The sequence below is a fragment of the Xiphophorus maculatus genome, chromosome 21 (assembly GCF_002775205.1).
Source record: "Xiphophorus maculatus strain JP 163 A chromosome 21, X_maculatus-5.0-male, whole genome shotgun sequence".
Classification (NCBI taxonomy): Eukaryota; Metazoa; Chordata; class Actinopteri; order Cyprinodontiformes; family Poeciliidae; genus Xiphophorus; species Xiphophorus maculatus.
In genome coordinates, this window is record NC_036463.1 from 7,820,140 (window position 1) to 7,834,305 (window position 14,166).

A 14,166-nucleotide genomic window follows, 5' to 3' on the forward strand; every position below is an offset into this window, starting at 1 on the left:
TTTCTTCGGGGAGCTGCCACCTTCCCCCTCCCCCGCTGTTTTCACAAAAACATAGAGCTCTAAAACAAAGTGCCAAACAAGAAGCAGTGCAATAGGAATTGATGTCTAAGCAGTTAAAGATCCTATCAAACACAGAGACGAAAATGACAAAAAAATTTGTGATGAAGTGTGCGCCAAAGATGTGCAGCATTGTAGGGCCACTAAATAGCCATCCATGATTCATGGCATTTTTTTATTGTTTTTTTTTTTTTCCTTTTTCTTTTTTTTTTTGTTATAGTCGATGCAAGGCACCACAGCTGCAAACTGCTCCGCTGCGTCACAAAGCCTGTAAAGAAAAATTGATACAGTAACAGAGGGATGGAACAACTTTAATCCTGTTCTCTTTTTATTCCTCATACAGGAAATTAATGAATTAGAACATTGTCAATGAGGTGATTTCTTTCAGAAATTCAATTTTAAAAATTTGTCATATGCTCTCCAGGTTCATTACACATTAAGTGACACATCTTGAAAAGTTTCTGTATATTTTGATTTAAGCATGCATGATATAAAACCCCCAAACTCAATATTTTAAAAAAAAATTCAACATTACATTAAACTTTTAACAGAGAAATGCAAGGTTATAGAAGACACAATCAAAGTGAAAAGCAACGACTTGGCAGTTGTTCAGCAAGCAATCATTGGCACCTAAAATTAAGATAAACCACTGGAGAAGCTGCTTGTTCTCACATTTAAGGAAAGCTGAGTTGAAGAGAAAATTGTGCTAGAAGAAAATGCACAAGTAGTAGTGGGATGACTACAACCATGGGATGATTGTGACACACTTTGAAACTGCAGCAATCCAATTCTGAATCTAGCACTATCAATAGGAGGAATAAGGACACCAGAACCTACAGTACAGACGAGATGAAATCCATTATTATACAGAGCCATTCTGTGCAGCATAATCTCTGTTGGTTGTGCACCTCTTTCTAATGTACTTTTTTCTTCCACTCAACTTTCTCTTGGTAGATTTGCCTGCAGAAGGTTTTAAATAGGAGGCTTCTTGGTGGCTTGCCCTATTTGAGCTGCATAGTAATGATTATCTGCTGGACAACTAGCTTTTTTTAAAATTTGTTTAGTCTAAATGCTTTTTTTTTATTAGATTTTCATCAAACCCAAAAATAAATATGTCACTCCATGTGTAATGAATCTACAATAGCTAATACTTGAAACTGACATTTTGTGTTGAATTCCTGAAATAAATGTACTTTTGGGGATATTTCAGATTAACTCAGCTGGAAGTGAGTAATGGTTTGGTTAACATTGCCTGAAAATCAGCAGATATATTGCCTGCTTCCCCTCAGTTTATCTGCTTTCCGTCCTTAATATGTCATCACTTATGGCAGCTTTTGTGCCTCTATTTGCAGGCAGATATCATAAGATGCTTATTTGGAAGCATCTTTAAAAAGTAATAATAGGCTTTAATAGGTTCCATCAGATTAAGCAACAATAAAGTACAATCAAAACAAGGTCCAACAAACTACTTGTTTAGAAGAGTAAGTGAGAAGAACAGAGCACAAAACATCCAGCAATGGAAGATATGTATGTACGCAGAAGTCAGAAAGCAAGCAAAACCATCTAGTTGTCTGCACAGATGCAATGAGCTGGTGCAATTACTTTAATCATGCAGTCTGCTTGGAGTTTGTACAGCTGTTCACATGACAGAAAATAGGGAAGCACAATAGATCCAGAGTTCAAACCACTTTGTAAGTCCTTTACACAGAACAAACTGATGGAGAAAACCATGTAACAAGTATTGTTTGTTTTGTGGATTTTTATGCTTGAAATGTCATTGAGACTTATTATATGGACAAAGAGACAAGAGAAAATCTCCAAACACATTGGATTGAAGTTGGTAGATACAAAGCATTGGCAGTTTACATGGGTCAAAGTGGAGGATCTCTTTGTAAACATTGCTGAAGTGGGAGGAAAAAAATAGGAAAATGTAAAAACGAATTCTCTGTTCCTCCTCTCAAATCTGATAATTTCTACTTTTGGAAATCATCTGAATCTAACGGGACATGGACTCATTTCAGTGAGGCACTGTAAACTTACAAATAGTCATATGTTTATTTGTCTGAGGCAGAAAGGTATCATATCTTAATGAATTTGTTGAAAATTGAACAAATCCAAAGAGCAGTAGAAACTTAATACAAACTGTCAAAGGGGCAGGGATTTAATTAATTTTACCTCATTAAAACACTCTAAAAATGTTCACACCTGGTGATTCAACACTATATTTACTGATAACCTTCTATGTTTAATATAAAGTGGATTAATTAATGTGTGCCAATGCTCAGACACAACACAATAATAATGCTTGATTAAATTATTTTTAGATGAAAACTAAAGGCGAAATTTGCAAAAGTAAAAAGAAAAAAATCTTAACTTAGCTACCTTTGTAAATGAAGACCTGTAAGACTCTTATTGTGCTGTCATTTGTAAAGTTATTGTAATTTTTTTTTAAATTCTCACCAAAGCTGAGATAATTTACTGTTATTTTAACTGTGAGATCAGTTTTTGCATCATTTTAATTTGATTATTCAATTATGCATTATGTATTTCTTCTAATTGGTTTAACATGTTTGTTTTTTGTTTGTTTTTTTTACCGTACATGCATGTAGTTGGCATAAAAAACTTACATGGGTCACGGTGTGAGGAAATCAAGCAGATTTTTGGAGCATCAAGATTTTGAAATATATGTGCCAGTTTTGATTGTCCCAATATGAACAGTGCATGTGCATTGGGATCAGGGTTGTGGAATAGGTTAGAGGGAAAAGTATTTTTGCTGTGATGAGCATTCAGTGCAGGCAGAGCTTTTGCGTGATGTTATGAGATTAAGTATTGTTAATATTGGGTCTTTTTAGTGATATCTGAGTAGCAGACAGACATATTTATGGTACATGTAATGCATGAGATCTGCAGGGTGGTTGAATTTTTTAACCAGTCATTGGAGCTAGTTTAGACAGTGATCAAAATATTATATACTACAAGTCAAATTCATAAGAAGGCGATGCTGCTGTATCTTCCTATGGCATTTGATCTCAAGGTTGATATGTAGGAGAGTGACGGGATAATACTAAAGGTTTATAATATTCACTTTCACTAAGGCACATAAGAATTATAATTAAAGACTTTCTAGTGAAATATGAATCTTAAAAAGAATTACTCCTCGTTTAGTTGCTAATGGTCATTCATTTGCATCATTTTAATGTATCATATTGCAATGAATCAAACTATAAAGTGTGAAGGGAAGCCTATGTTCCTCTTATTTTAGCTTCTTTTCTCCAGGTCACTGTAAAAGGTCCTCATCTAGTCAAATTAAGAAGCTACATGTAGGCTTCTTAATCCTACATGTAGCAGCCAGTAGCAAGAAATTTCTCTGTATTTCATACGTTTGAACACTGAAAGAGCCTGCTTTCTGTCAGCACTATGTGTGTCACTGGAATAATAACATGCAAAACCTCATGAGTGCTGATAAGTAGTTTTTACCTGTAACTTTTACTAGGTTTTATATGAACAGAGGCCACTTTGGATACTAAAGAATTCTGATTTTAGGAGGTGGCGTTGTATTTACAACCAGAAATTATGAATAATACAATTTCCATGTAGTAAGAGAACACAACAACAATACTTTTCGTGTCTGGAGGACATGTTTTTAGGGAAAAGGGTCCACTTTTCACTGGCTGTGTGATATTCAGTTTGATCGAAATACTTTAATTAGAGGAAATATTAGTTGGTAAGTGAATCTAATCTTATTGAAATTGGGATTCTGTATTTTCAAATTAGCAGATTGTTGGAAGTGTTACGAGATATGAATTAAATAAGCAACAGAGTAAATACACTAAAACCTAGTATGCACCATGTCAACATTCTCAAAGATTTCAAACTAGATCAGGACTGAAAAGCAAGTCAGTCTAGACCCACTCCACATTTTCTATTTTAGAGAAGACTCGGCTGCAGCTGTGCTAAATCACTGCTCATAAATAATTACAATGTTCACAATAAAGTATTTGGTTTATAATGTGGGAGAACTGCTCTTAATCAAAATTTTATTCACACAAACTCACTTGAAACCCCAACTAATACAATTTTCAGTGGTCTTATGTGAAATATAGAGAAGCCACGCTTACATTAGCCTAGCATGTCATTAAAGTGTGCAAAAGCTCAACAAAAAATGTATAGGGCCTTTAGCTTGGGCTATTTTCTTTACTTGGGTCTCTGTAAACTTCAATTTAGCTACACAACTACATGTACTCTTTCTCCTGTGTTTTTGATCACATTCACATCTGCACTGTCTCTGGGATTCCACAATTAGCAACCTTGCAAAACCTATGCTCTGCCAACAGGTGGCAGTAACGTCAACAATACGTCAGATTTCCAAAGGAAAATATCCTAAGCATGGCCAAAGCTGTGTTAGGCAACAGATATATCCTAAAACAGCCACAGCTACTGTTTTCATTAACAATAATTCCCCCTCAATGATCAATTACTAACAACAAAATCAGGAGAATGTGAAGCAGATGTGGAAAGACATTCAAATATGCTTCATTTTTGTTGTAGTATCTAGTACAGAAACAAAGGTGGCCGGGGCAACTACATTATCGTGTCTGCTACACTCAGATACCTAGCACCCACATAAATATCTCAAGTATTCAATTTAGAAAATATTTCTCAAAGTTAATTTTTTTTTCCTTTGGCAAAACTTCATATGCTAGTGGACATGATGTGCAAATGCACCAGTTTCTGTTTTGCAAAATATCTGTGTTAATGTGGCCATTATTAACACAATATATCCTTCTACTGCTCAGAGGATATATTAACTTTCCTACAAACTCACTATTGTGCAGCATCTTTCCGCTACAGGTAGATAGTATCTTTATATTACCTCTCTTTAAAAAGTCTAACCTGCCACTTTAACCTCAAAGATTACGTCAGATTGACCAATTTCCTTTTCTAGTCATCATCATTAGCAACCTGCGTTCCTGTTGTCTGTGAGCCAAAAGCACAGATGAGGTGAAAGGAGAGTTTGATTCGAGAGTCTAAAACAACCTCACAAAGTGAGAAAAAAGAATAGAACAAAGAAAAAAAAAGAAGGAGGGACTTGAGAAATCCCAGTTTCGGGAAAGAGCCGGAAACTCACCGCAAATTCGGGAGAAAACTGTTTCAGCCAGTCTCCCAAAAAAGCGTCAAGCTCATCCCCGTCCGGGAGGGCATCAAAGTCTATCGCTTGTAGGATATGGTGAATACCTATGTCTTCAAGGCTGTTGTGAATAAAGACAACTAAACTCTTAATGTCATGTTTCAGGGAGGAAAAAAGCAGCATTTAATGCATTGATTATCTTTTAAGCTCTTTATTTCCCTCTTGTTTCTATGTCTTTGCTAAAAGCTTAAAAGACAAAACTATCAGAACAGATTTTCATGTTAGACCAGGGACATATTTTCTCCCTAAATGAACAAAAAATGGTCCACATTGGAAATAAGTGCATCTTTAAGTGCTTCAAGTACAAAATGAAAACAATATTATCAAAATATTCATTTAATGGCTTACTTCATACATAAATACATGTCTTAGGAACACAAAAAGCGATCCACTGATTGGTAAAATCTCCAAAATGACTTCATCTGGGACTGAACACATTGATTTTTTTTTTTTTTTTTTTTTTGTGGGAGAGGGGCGGAGGGGTTCTCTATACTCAGGAGGCTTAGTGGGAGATGCTACAAATACGCCATCCGCCGTCCTTTGTTTCTAATTCTCTGTCTGTACCTTTTCCCCAGGACCGCCGCCAGGTATTTCTTGACAGCCATTTGCTTCCTGTAGCGGCTGTAGCTGTCTGTGAAGATCCCGTCTGAGTGTCGCTTGGAGAGGGGCTCCGAGCTGTCGTCCAGCGTTTTGCCCCCACTGTAGGAGATAAAATAGGGACCCAAGTTACAGAGGATCTGTGCTGGGCACATATACAGTACATTTTAGTAACCCTAAACCCTAGAATAATAACATGGCTGATTAAGAGTGTCAGGAGAAGAACTTGAATGAAGAATCCTAAATAAAATTAAGGATTTCAGTGTGCATTTTCCACAAACTGCATCCACCCATTTCCCTCCAATCAGAATCCACTGGGACTTAGTCCCATAAATTATTCAGAGGGAAATAAATCTAAAACTGTTTAACTTAATTCTCCCTGACTGCTTTTTCCATAGCAGCCAGCTTAAAAAGTAACACTTCCGAAATTAATCAAAGAACAGTTTGCTCCTCTTCCTGGCGATTTCATGAGCTGATTTAGTAGGAAGGGGTGGGGGCACATATTTGGCATCACGTTGAGGGAAAACAATTACACCACAGACATATTACAGCATGAGTTATGAGCATTTAAAGACCCAGCACACAGAAACAAAGACGCACAGAGAACGAGAAACGGCAGATTTAAAGAAAAAAAGAGACGAACAAGAAGATTCTTACCCTACACGTTTTGCCATCAGAGAATGAAGGTATTTCCTTGCTGATAACTGACCCAGCGCTTTCCTGTAGGCTTTATTAAACATGCCGTCTGCATGCCTTTCCATTCTGGGATGATATAGATAGCCACACAGTAAAAATCACCACACACACTTAACGTAGCGGCACATATTAAAACTCTACAGGGCAGCAAATATCCATCCTATGATGTTATTTGGTGGAATTAACTCAAATTTTCAGATAAAAATTTGGCAAAACTGCTAAAAAGAAATCATGAGATTTTGATAATTATGTTTATTATTCTAAAATATTATAGTTTAATTGAAAGATGGTATATATATGATATATAAAATTGTTAGTCTTACTTATCTTCTGTTTAGATTTATTTTTATAATAAGCTTTTTTTCTGACTGAAATTGTCAAAAGCATCTCCAAATAGTGAATTGAACTATGACAGATGAAATACAAGATCCGCTGGGAAATACAGAAACATTTTGACGATACATTGATTTTACACAGAACAGATACATAGACAGACATACAGAAACAACATGTTCAACAGGGATGTCTCATACACTAATGAATGACAAAGCTTTATTCTCCAGTTTTGCTTGTTGAAAACAAAATTACCTTTTCTCTGATGGGTAGAACATGGTGAAGACATCATCTGCGACAGAAGAGGGGCTTCTCACTTCCAACTGATCTCCATCATAATCCAGGGAGGGCAAGGAGTTGCCACCCTCATCATAAAGCTCACTGTCAAGTCTAAAATTTTATGTTTAAAAAAGGAGACAAGAATTTTACAACCTAAACAAACTTTAATTTGAAAGAGTAAAATTTTTAGTGTCTGTACAGGAAACAGTGTCTTTTTGCTGTTTATTGTATCCATTTTGCTCCAGTTTAATTCCTATTAATTATACATCCAGATAGATTTATTGATTAATTGCCAGGTCAGCCTAGGGCTGTGCCACAGGAGCCTAAACTACATTACCTCCTCTCCCTGGTAAATGTATCTCAGCCCTATAGATTGTCTGTCAGTTGATGTTATCCTGTAATAAGCTGTAATACTCACAGACATAACTTGTAGACCTCGTACTTGCTGCTATGCTTGTACAGTAAAGGGATTTTCAACCCGTTCTACCAATAAATAAGTGCTAAAATGACTACATACCTTATGCTTGGAAAGCTTATTCCTACAGGCGAGCAGTTGATGCTGTGATGCATTATGATTCCATAGATGAGCAGTGCTAAAGTTGCTTTACTAGACATGGTCCTGCTGGGGGAAAAAAAATAAAAATAAAAATAACCATGAGACTATAACAGTGATCCCAAGGATATTATTGGATTAAATTAAACTCTGATTTTTATGGAAAGAAAAAAAAACATAATCAGAAGATTTAATCAAAAATTGTATCACTTTTACGCTGCGTAAAAGCGCCTCTTCTTACCAGTTTCGAGACGATAGACACGATCTTCCGAGGACCTCAGCTGAGAGTGAGATAGGATCTCTATCTCAGTCTCTCTCACTCTCTTTCTCTGGGAAGTGTATCTTCAGCGTCCTTGTTGGGATTGTGCAGCGTACCGTGCGCCCTCAGCTCAGCTTTTTTCTTTCTTTCTTTTTTTTTTTTAGTAGCTCATGGACGGGACAAAAAACTCCACAGCAGCAGCAGCTGCTGTCTCTGTCAAAACTTTCCTGAGTCTTGTGAAGTTACCTCTCTTTTGGTTTTTTATCCATGAATTCGAAAGGCTCGTCTCTTTGCACTTATCATGTTGGCAGAAGGGGTGGGAGTTAGAGTTAGAGGTGGGGTGTGGAGGTGGATGGCTGCGTCATCACCCCCTCCCTTTCTCTGTCCCATAAGAGCGCAGACGTCTTCCGCGTCAATGAAAGACCCAGAGCCGACTCATAAAAAAAAAAGAAAGGATGAAATGGCTCTTCAATTCAAACATCATCATTAATTAAACCGTGAATTAATGTCAACAGCTGACGTCACGCCATAAAAAGCGTCACGTGATGGGCCTTCGGAGGCTCTTGTGGGCAGGATAGGAGCTGTTCGCAACTGGAAGTGCTGAAATGAGCGTTAGAGGCCAGAACAACACAAACGGGAGGAAGTAATTTATTTTATCAGGCTACTTTCAATTATGTTTCCTTTAAGTTTCCATTTGACCACTTAAGCAGTTCACGCAACTCAGTACTGAAGCATATTGTTCAAAAGTTTTTGATAAATCTATATAATAGAATTAGTCATTTTTAAAGAACTACAATATTACTATTTTTCTAAAATAAAGCACTTTAAAAACAACAACAGCTGTGATAAAGTGCGGTACAGAAAAAGAAATGTTGAAAAGACAAAAGAAAATACACAATATCAATAAAATGTTAAAACGGAAGTAAGAGCAAAAGTCTCAAAGAAATAAAAAACACCATTTAACTTCTATTTTTAGTTTTAAAATGAATGAAAACATATAACATATGCTTCCTCATCTGCATATTTCTGATAGTCTGAATATGCCATTTTCTTAATAACTGCCCTGTATATTTTTTCTATATGCTGTAAATTTGTTCTAACTGTATCTTATTCTTATTTTTGTAGTTTTAGTTCTTGTTTACCTCAACTTGCTGCTGTGAAACCTGAATTTTCCCACTTTGAAAGATAGTTCTATTTTACAAAACTTGTGCAGAAAGAAAATGGGTGCATTTTCTTCAATAGAGGGTGGTGAAATATTATGCAAAAATGAAATAATAAAACACACATTTTCAAAGCTAATGACACGGAAAAACAAGTCTACAAATATTACTGGTGCTTTTAGTCATTCTGTCATGGAAATTTAGTGTAATTATTTCACGAAAAACCTCTAAAACTTGCATTAGTTGTTATATCTATATTTAAAAACATTTGTTGGCTTGTTATGAGCCATTGTGGAAGGTAGGCATCCACAGGTTTTAGACCTGTGGTTTACTATTCAACATGCAACTGCAATAAATCATTAAAACTGGTTGCTTGCACAAGTTTCAATCTATTGTAACTTCTTCTTTATTCCATACAGGCTCAAAAACATACATAAACCTCCAGTAATATTTAGATGCATGAATCTTAGCAAGTTGCAATGCAACTAAATGCTTTTTATAGACATCAAAGCATCAACAGCACAATCTTTCCAAACCTGGACATAAAAATTTGATTTGATTTGATTTGAAATCAAATATAATTTGCGCTTGAAGGTGTTGAATTTGGGGAAGAGTTTTAATCTCCTTTTTCAGCTCCCTGTCTGGCGTCACTGTGGACGGTGACACCAGTATTCAAGCTGCTTCCAGTCATGGTGGCTTAAGCCTCGATGGTTCTTGAACACTATTAAACTGAAAATCTATGTCTTCTGTGGGTGACAGTTTAGGTCATGTAGTTCACTTGATTTGTCCAATATACAAAAGAGGCCGACACATTCATCAGAACTGGTGTTAGAACGGATCGGGCAGGATAACACCAAGCTTCTCCAGTGGACTCCACATCTTTGAGAAACTGCCATATGAGCAAAATTAGACTAAAATGTATTTTCTCAAAGTTGTGGGCAGAAGTGTGAAGTTGCATAAGACTAAAACTCTGATTAAAACTTGTGTTAACTTGGCTCTTTTTCATTTTTCTCCCTCTACCGTGTTCATTAGAAGTCAGATGTGCCTTTCCTCTGCGCAGGCATCATCAGGGCCATGTGTTGAATCTTTAGTAGGTGATTCAGACTTCTTCGGTCTTCTCCGCTGTTTGACGTCATGTGATGGTTTGCTTAGCTAAAAGGAAATGCTTTAATTTAAATTCTTGAGAGATAGAAGAAGGGGAATATGTAAAGAAAAAAAAAACGTCTTAAAGATTAACTCTGTTTCTTGTACTGGGTGAGCACTGCACCCCAGTGGTTTTGGGAAGCAAATGCACACTGATGCATCACAAGTCTAAGACAGATCAAGAAAATCAGCATGTTTAGCTACCAATCTTAAATCAAAGTTGCATAGAATGAGCTAGAGTATCATTGAACTGATTTAGACACAAATATATACTTAATGCTCTGATGTGTAAAAATAGGTCAACTGTCTCTTGGACACTTAACCATGTAATTATGACTGAAGCAGCTAATCATAACATTTCCATGACTATCTTATGTTGAAATGAATCTAAGTAATCATTGTAAAGTGATGATTACTCATTCAGCTTCAATCATCTCTTAATAAGCTCTTCTTCTGATTATAGCAGGATATGTGGATCTAATTACAGCCTGCATAAAGCAGATATGAATGTTTAGCTTTAATAAACCAATGCTTGAATCACTGCAACCTTTAAAGCCCTCATATGTTTAATACTGATAAACCTGCTGACTGTAGTGTATTATATTTGCCTTACACTTCACTAATCAAAATGCATGATGGCACCAGGTTTTTTGATAACTATTGCAAAATAAATACATGCACTGTTTGCTCAGATGTGCCTTCATATTGTTTTCCAAGAGGCTGAGGTCTCAGTAATCATATTACACCACATGGAGTAAAACTGAGCTTTATCACTTCAAACAAGACAGCAGAGGAACATATGACTCATTCTAATTTTAGCTCTGTTTTCTTTTAATAGCCTCAGCTGTCTCCGCAGCTGGTACGTTGTGTCTTAAGAATTTTATTGATGTTGCTGTCTCTTAGCTCAAGTGGTTACAGAACAAGCTTTTTTGGTGATCAATTTTGAAAGGTGTGTGGGCAAAGTGGCATTGCTCACATTGTGGACCCTCTGTCACATGGTGGGGAATTGACTTCATTGCGGGGAAAGAAAAGGAAGCCCTTTTGTTGTAAATCATTACATTTAATGTGCAGGTTTGTGGTCAGTGTTCATCTCCAGGAAATTAACATGACTCACTGTTGAAGTATAATAAGTAAAGTTTAGTTTGGGAAATTCTGTGTACTTTTTAATGTGATTTTTTTTAACTGATTAGAAACTGACTCAAGAAATAAAAGTCAGAAAGTTCTATCTTGTTGAGTCTACTGTTAATTTATTGCTTGTTGTCTACTGTTTATTTTGTTCTAAAAAAAATGACAAAAGCATTAACGGCATTATGGTGCTTTTGTGACAACTTACAAAAGACACAGTTGGAATAAGCAGAAGAAAAAGAAATATGAATTCAAACACATTTTTACCCTTTTTTCCTACAACACATTTGTTCAAATGCATTATCTTATTTTTGACAAATAAAGATAAAGATTGGTGAATTCTGACCAAGTAACTTTTATTATTTTGGTGTTAGATGTTTTCTGAACATTGAGATTAAACTGTAATCTTTTTATTGTCCTTCGTCTTTCACTGGGGAAAAAATTGTGCAAAAGAAATGACATAACCATGGAGCCTACTAAGTTAGTTTTTGCATATAATTCTGTAGCAACTTCCTGAAACTGATTTGAAATACACACTTATCTAATGTATCAAAACGGATACAAACATTTTTACCATTATTATTGAATATATGATTTTAAAAAAATTAAAATAAAAAAATGTGGTTCCTGAAATCTTTTCAATAAAGAGGACACAACATTTCCAAAGAGACAGATGTCTTGATTGTACAATACATAATTTAAAAATGGAAACATATTTTAATATTTTTTCATTCGTCATACACCTGTTCCACACTTTCTTAATCCATGTGCAAAGATAACAGTGCACTGTTTTTATTTGCAATTTCAGCTTCATTATCTCCTTTGAGTTAATCATGGTGGAGTTTTCATATAAACTCAAAATTAAAAATGATCATACCTCATAAGAATTCATTGGTGGCAAGATAATTGACTTGATTTGTCAATAAACTGGGTCCATCATCGATAAATTAATGGCAGGAATAGCTCATCAACCACACTAAACTTCCTGGTGTATCGTCCTGTAGGTAAACATTTCTGATAAAAGTAATCATTTAATGTAAGCAGACAAGAGAGTGAACAGATTTTATGAAGTACAATAAAGGTTAAAATAATTAGTGCAATACAATACCCTATCAGTAAACCTTCCAAGACAAGTTTTTCAACATTTACTGTTATGCAATAATTGCTTTTAACCTAGTCATGGGCAGCAAAGTCAATTGACATCTCTATCAGTTCCTATGAAATAAGTTCAGTTCAGTTCTCATAAAAGGTCCTTTCCTAATACTCATTAGGGGGATTGAAAGCTCCAATACAAAATATCCAAGTTTCTTTAAACAGACATTATAGATGGTGATTTCTGTGGGCAGGAAGTGTCTCCTGTAATCTCTGCATTACAGCAAATCTGTCATGATTTGCGGTTTGTGGTGGTGAGGTAAAAACTCGGTTGGACCCAGGACGAGGTGTAAATGATGAAGGTTCTAATGAAGAAACAATTTCACAAAATCCAGGAAGCACAGATGACCAGTGACAAAAGCTCTGAGTCTGGTAGCAACTGGTAAATCAAATGATAACTGACAGCTGACACTAGACAGACATGAGACGAGGAACCGACAAGGAGTAGGGAACACAAGTGGGATTAAAGACAATCAGGGGAAACAAGGGACAGGTGTAAACAATCAAAGCATAGACTGGGACAACACAAGGACTCAATAGAACAGAAACCTAAATAAACACACACACACACACACACACACCCACACACAAATAAATCCTTATAAAATTTGTAAATATCCATCCATTTTCTAACACCCTTGTCCCTAGTGGGGTCGGGAGGGTTTCTGGTGCCTATCTCCAGCTGACATTCCGAGCGAGACCCTGGACAGGTCCGAGCGAGACCCTGGACAGGTCGCCAGGGCAACACAGAGACAGACAGGACAAACAACCATGCACACACAGGGAGAATTTAGAGAGACCAATTTACCTAACGGTCATGTTTTCTGGACTGTGGAAGGAAGCCGGAGAACCCGGAGAGACACATGCACAGGGAGAACATGCAAACTCCGTGCAGAAAGACCCCGGGCTGGGAATCAAACTCAGGACTTTCTTGCTGCAAGGCAACAATGCTGCCAACTGTGCCACTGTGCAGTCCCATCTGTAAATATCTCTGACTGAAAACGCTCTCTATAGCTACCTTTTGAAGAGGATGCTTAGTTGTCTGTTGTGTGCTTCATTTTATGAAGCATCTTTTTAAAAAGACTGCATGGAACTAGTGGCCGGTATTCAACAGTAGCTGGACAGGAGGAAGGGCATAGAGAGAAGGGAAAGACGTGCAACAATTCTCAGGGTTAGGAATCAAGCTGGGGACAACCGCATTCAGGACAGTAGCCCCTTTGCATGGTGTTCTTGCTCTACCACTAAGCTTTTTGTTGCCCCACAGTATCCTTCTTTGCACACCCAGCTTCAGAGGTTCAGATTACTCTCTGCATGACAGTTCCAGAAGATTTACAATACCTTTCTGCGAAAACTGAACCACCTAAATTTCCTCAGGAACTGCAGTCTGTCCTATCCCTACTTGTAAACATCTTCACTGTTACAGCTGTAGTCCAGTTTTCTGTCTAGATAAGCACTCTCTACGGAACTTACACTCTAATGCTACCTCCACTTGATTTCCCATCATGGAAATAGTGTTTGATCTATTCCCGTTTCTCCTGAAAGCTACAGCTATCTCCTATGTTTTGTTCACATTCAAGATAAGATAATGGTTTCCACCACCACCATATCTCTGTACTCAGCTTCC

At 36.6% G+C, this 14,166-nt stretch overlaps 1 protein-coding gene across 3 annotated transcripts; it reads right to left on the minus strand.

The window, feature by feature from the left end:
* Nucleotides 1-235: 235 nt before the first annotated feature.
* On the minus strand, nt 236-8,281 carry adcyap1 (adenylate cyclase activating polypeptide 1). Of its 3 annotated transcripts, XM_005798560.2 has the most exons (7): nt 7,945-8,276; nt 7,668-7,772; nt 7,127-7,261; nt 6,500-6,604; nt 5,810-5,944; nt 5,186-5,306; nt 236-325 (listed from the first exon to the last, which is right to left on the minus strand). In XM_005798560.2, exons 2-7 carry the CDS (start codon nt 7,763-7,765, stop codon nt 317-319), a joined length of 603 nt encoding a protein of 200 aa, XP_005798617.2. In that variant the 5' UTR covers nt 7,766-7,772; nt 7,945-8,276; the 3' UTR covers nt 236-316. The 3 variants fall into 3 exon arrangements, with proteins under 3 accessions (XP_005798617.2, XP_005798618.1, XP_014324084.1); XM_005798561.2 differs by lacking the exon at nt 6,500-6,604 and having other exon boundaries at nt 236-5,306; nt 7,945-8,281; XM_014468598.2 differs by lacking the exons at nt 236-325; nt 5,186-5,306; nt 6,500-6,604 and having other exon boundaries at nt 5,687-5,944; nt 7,945-8,278.
* Nucleotides 8,282-14,166: the final 5,885 nt, after the last annotated feature.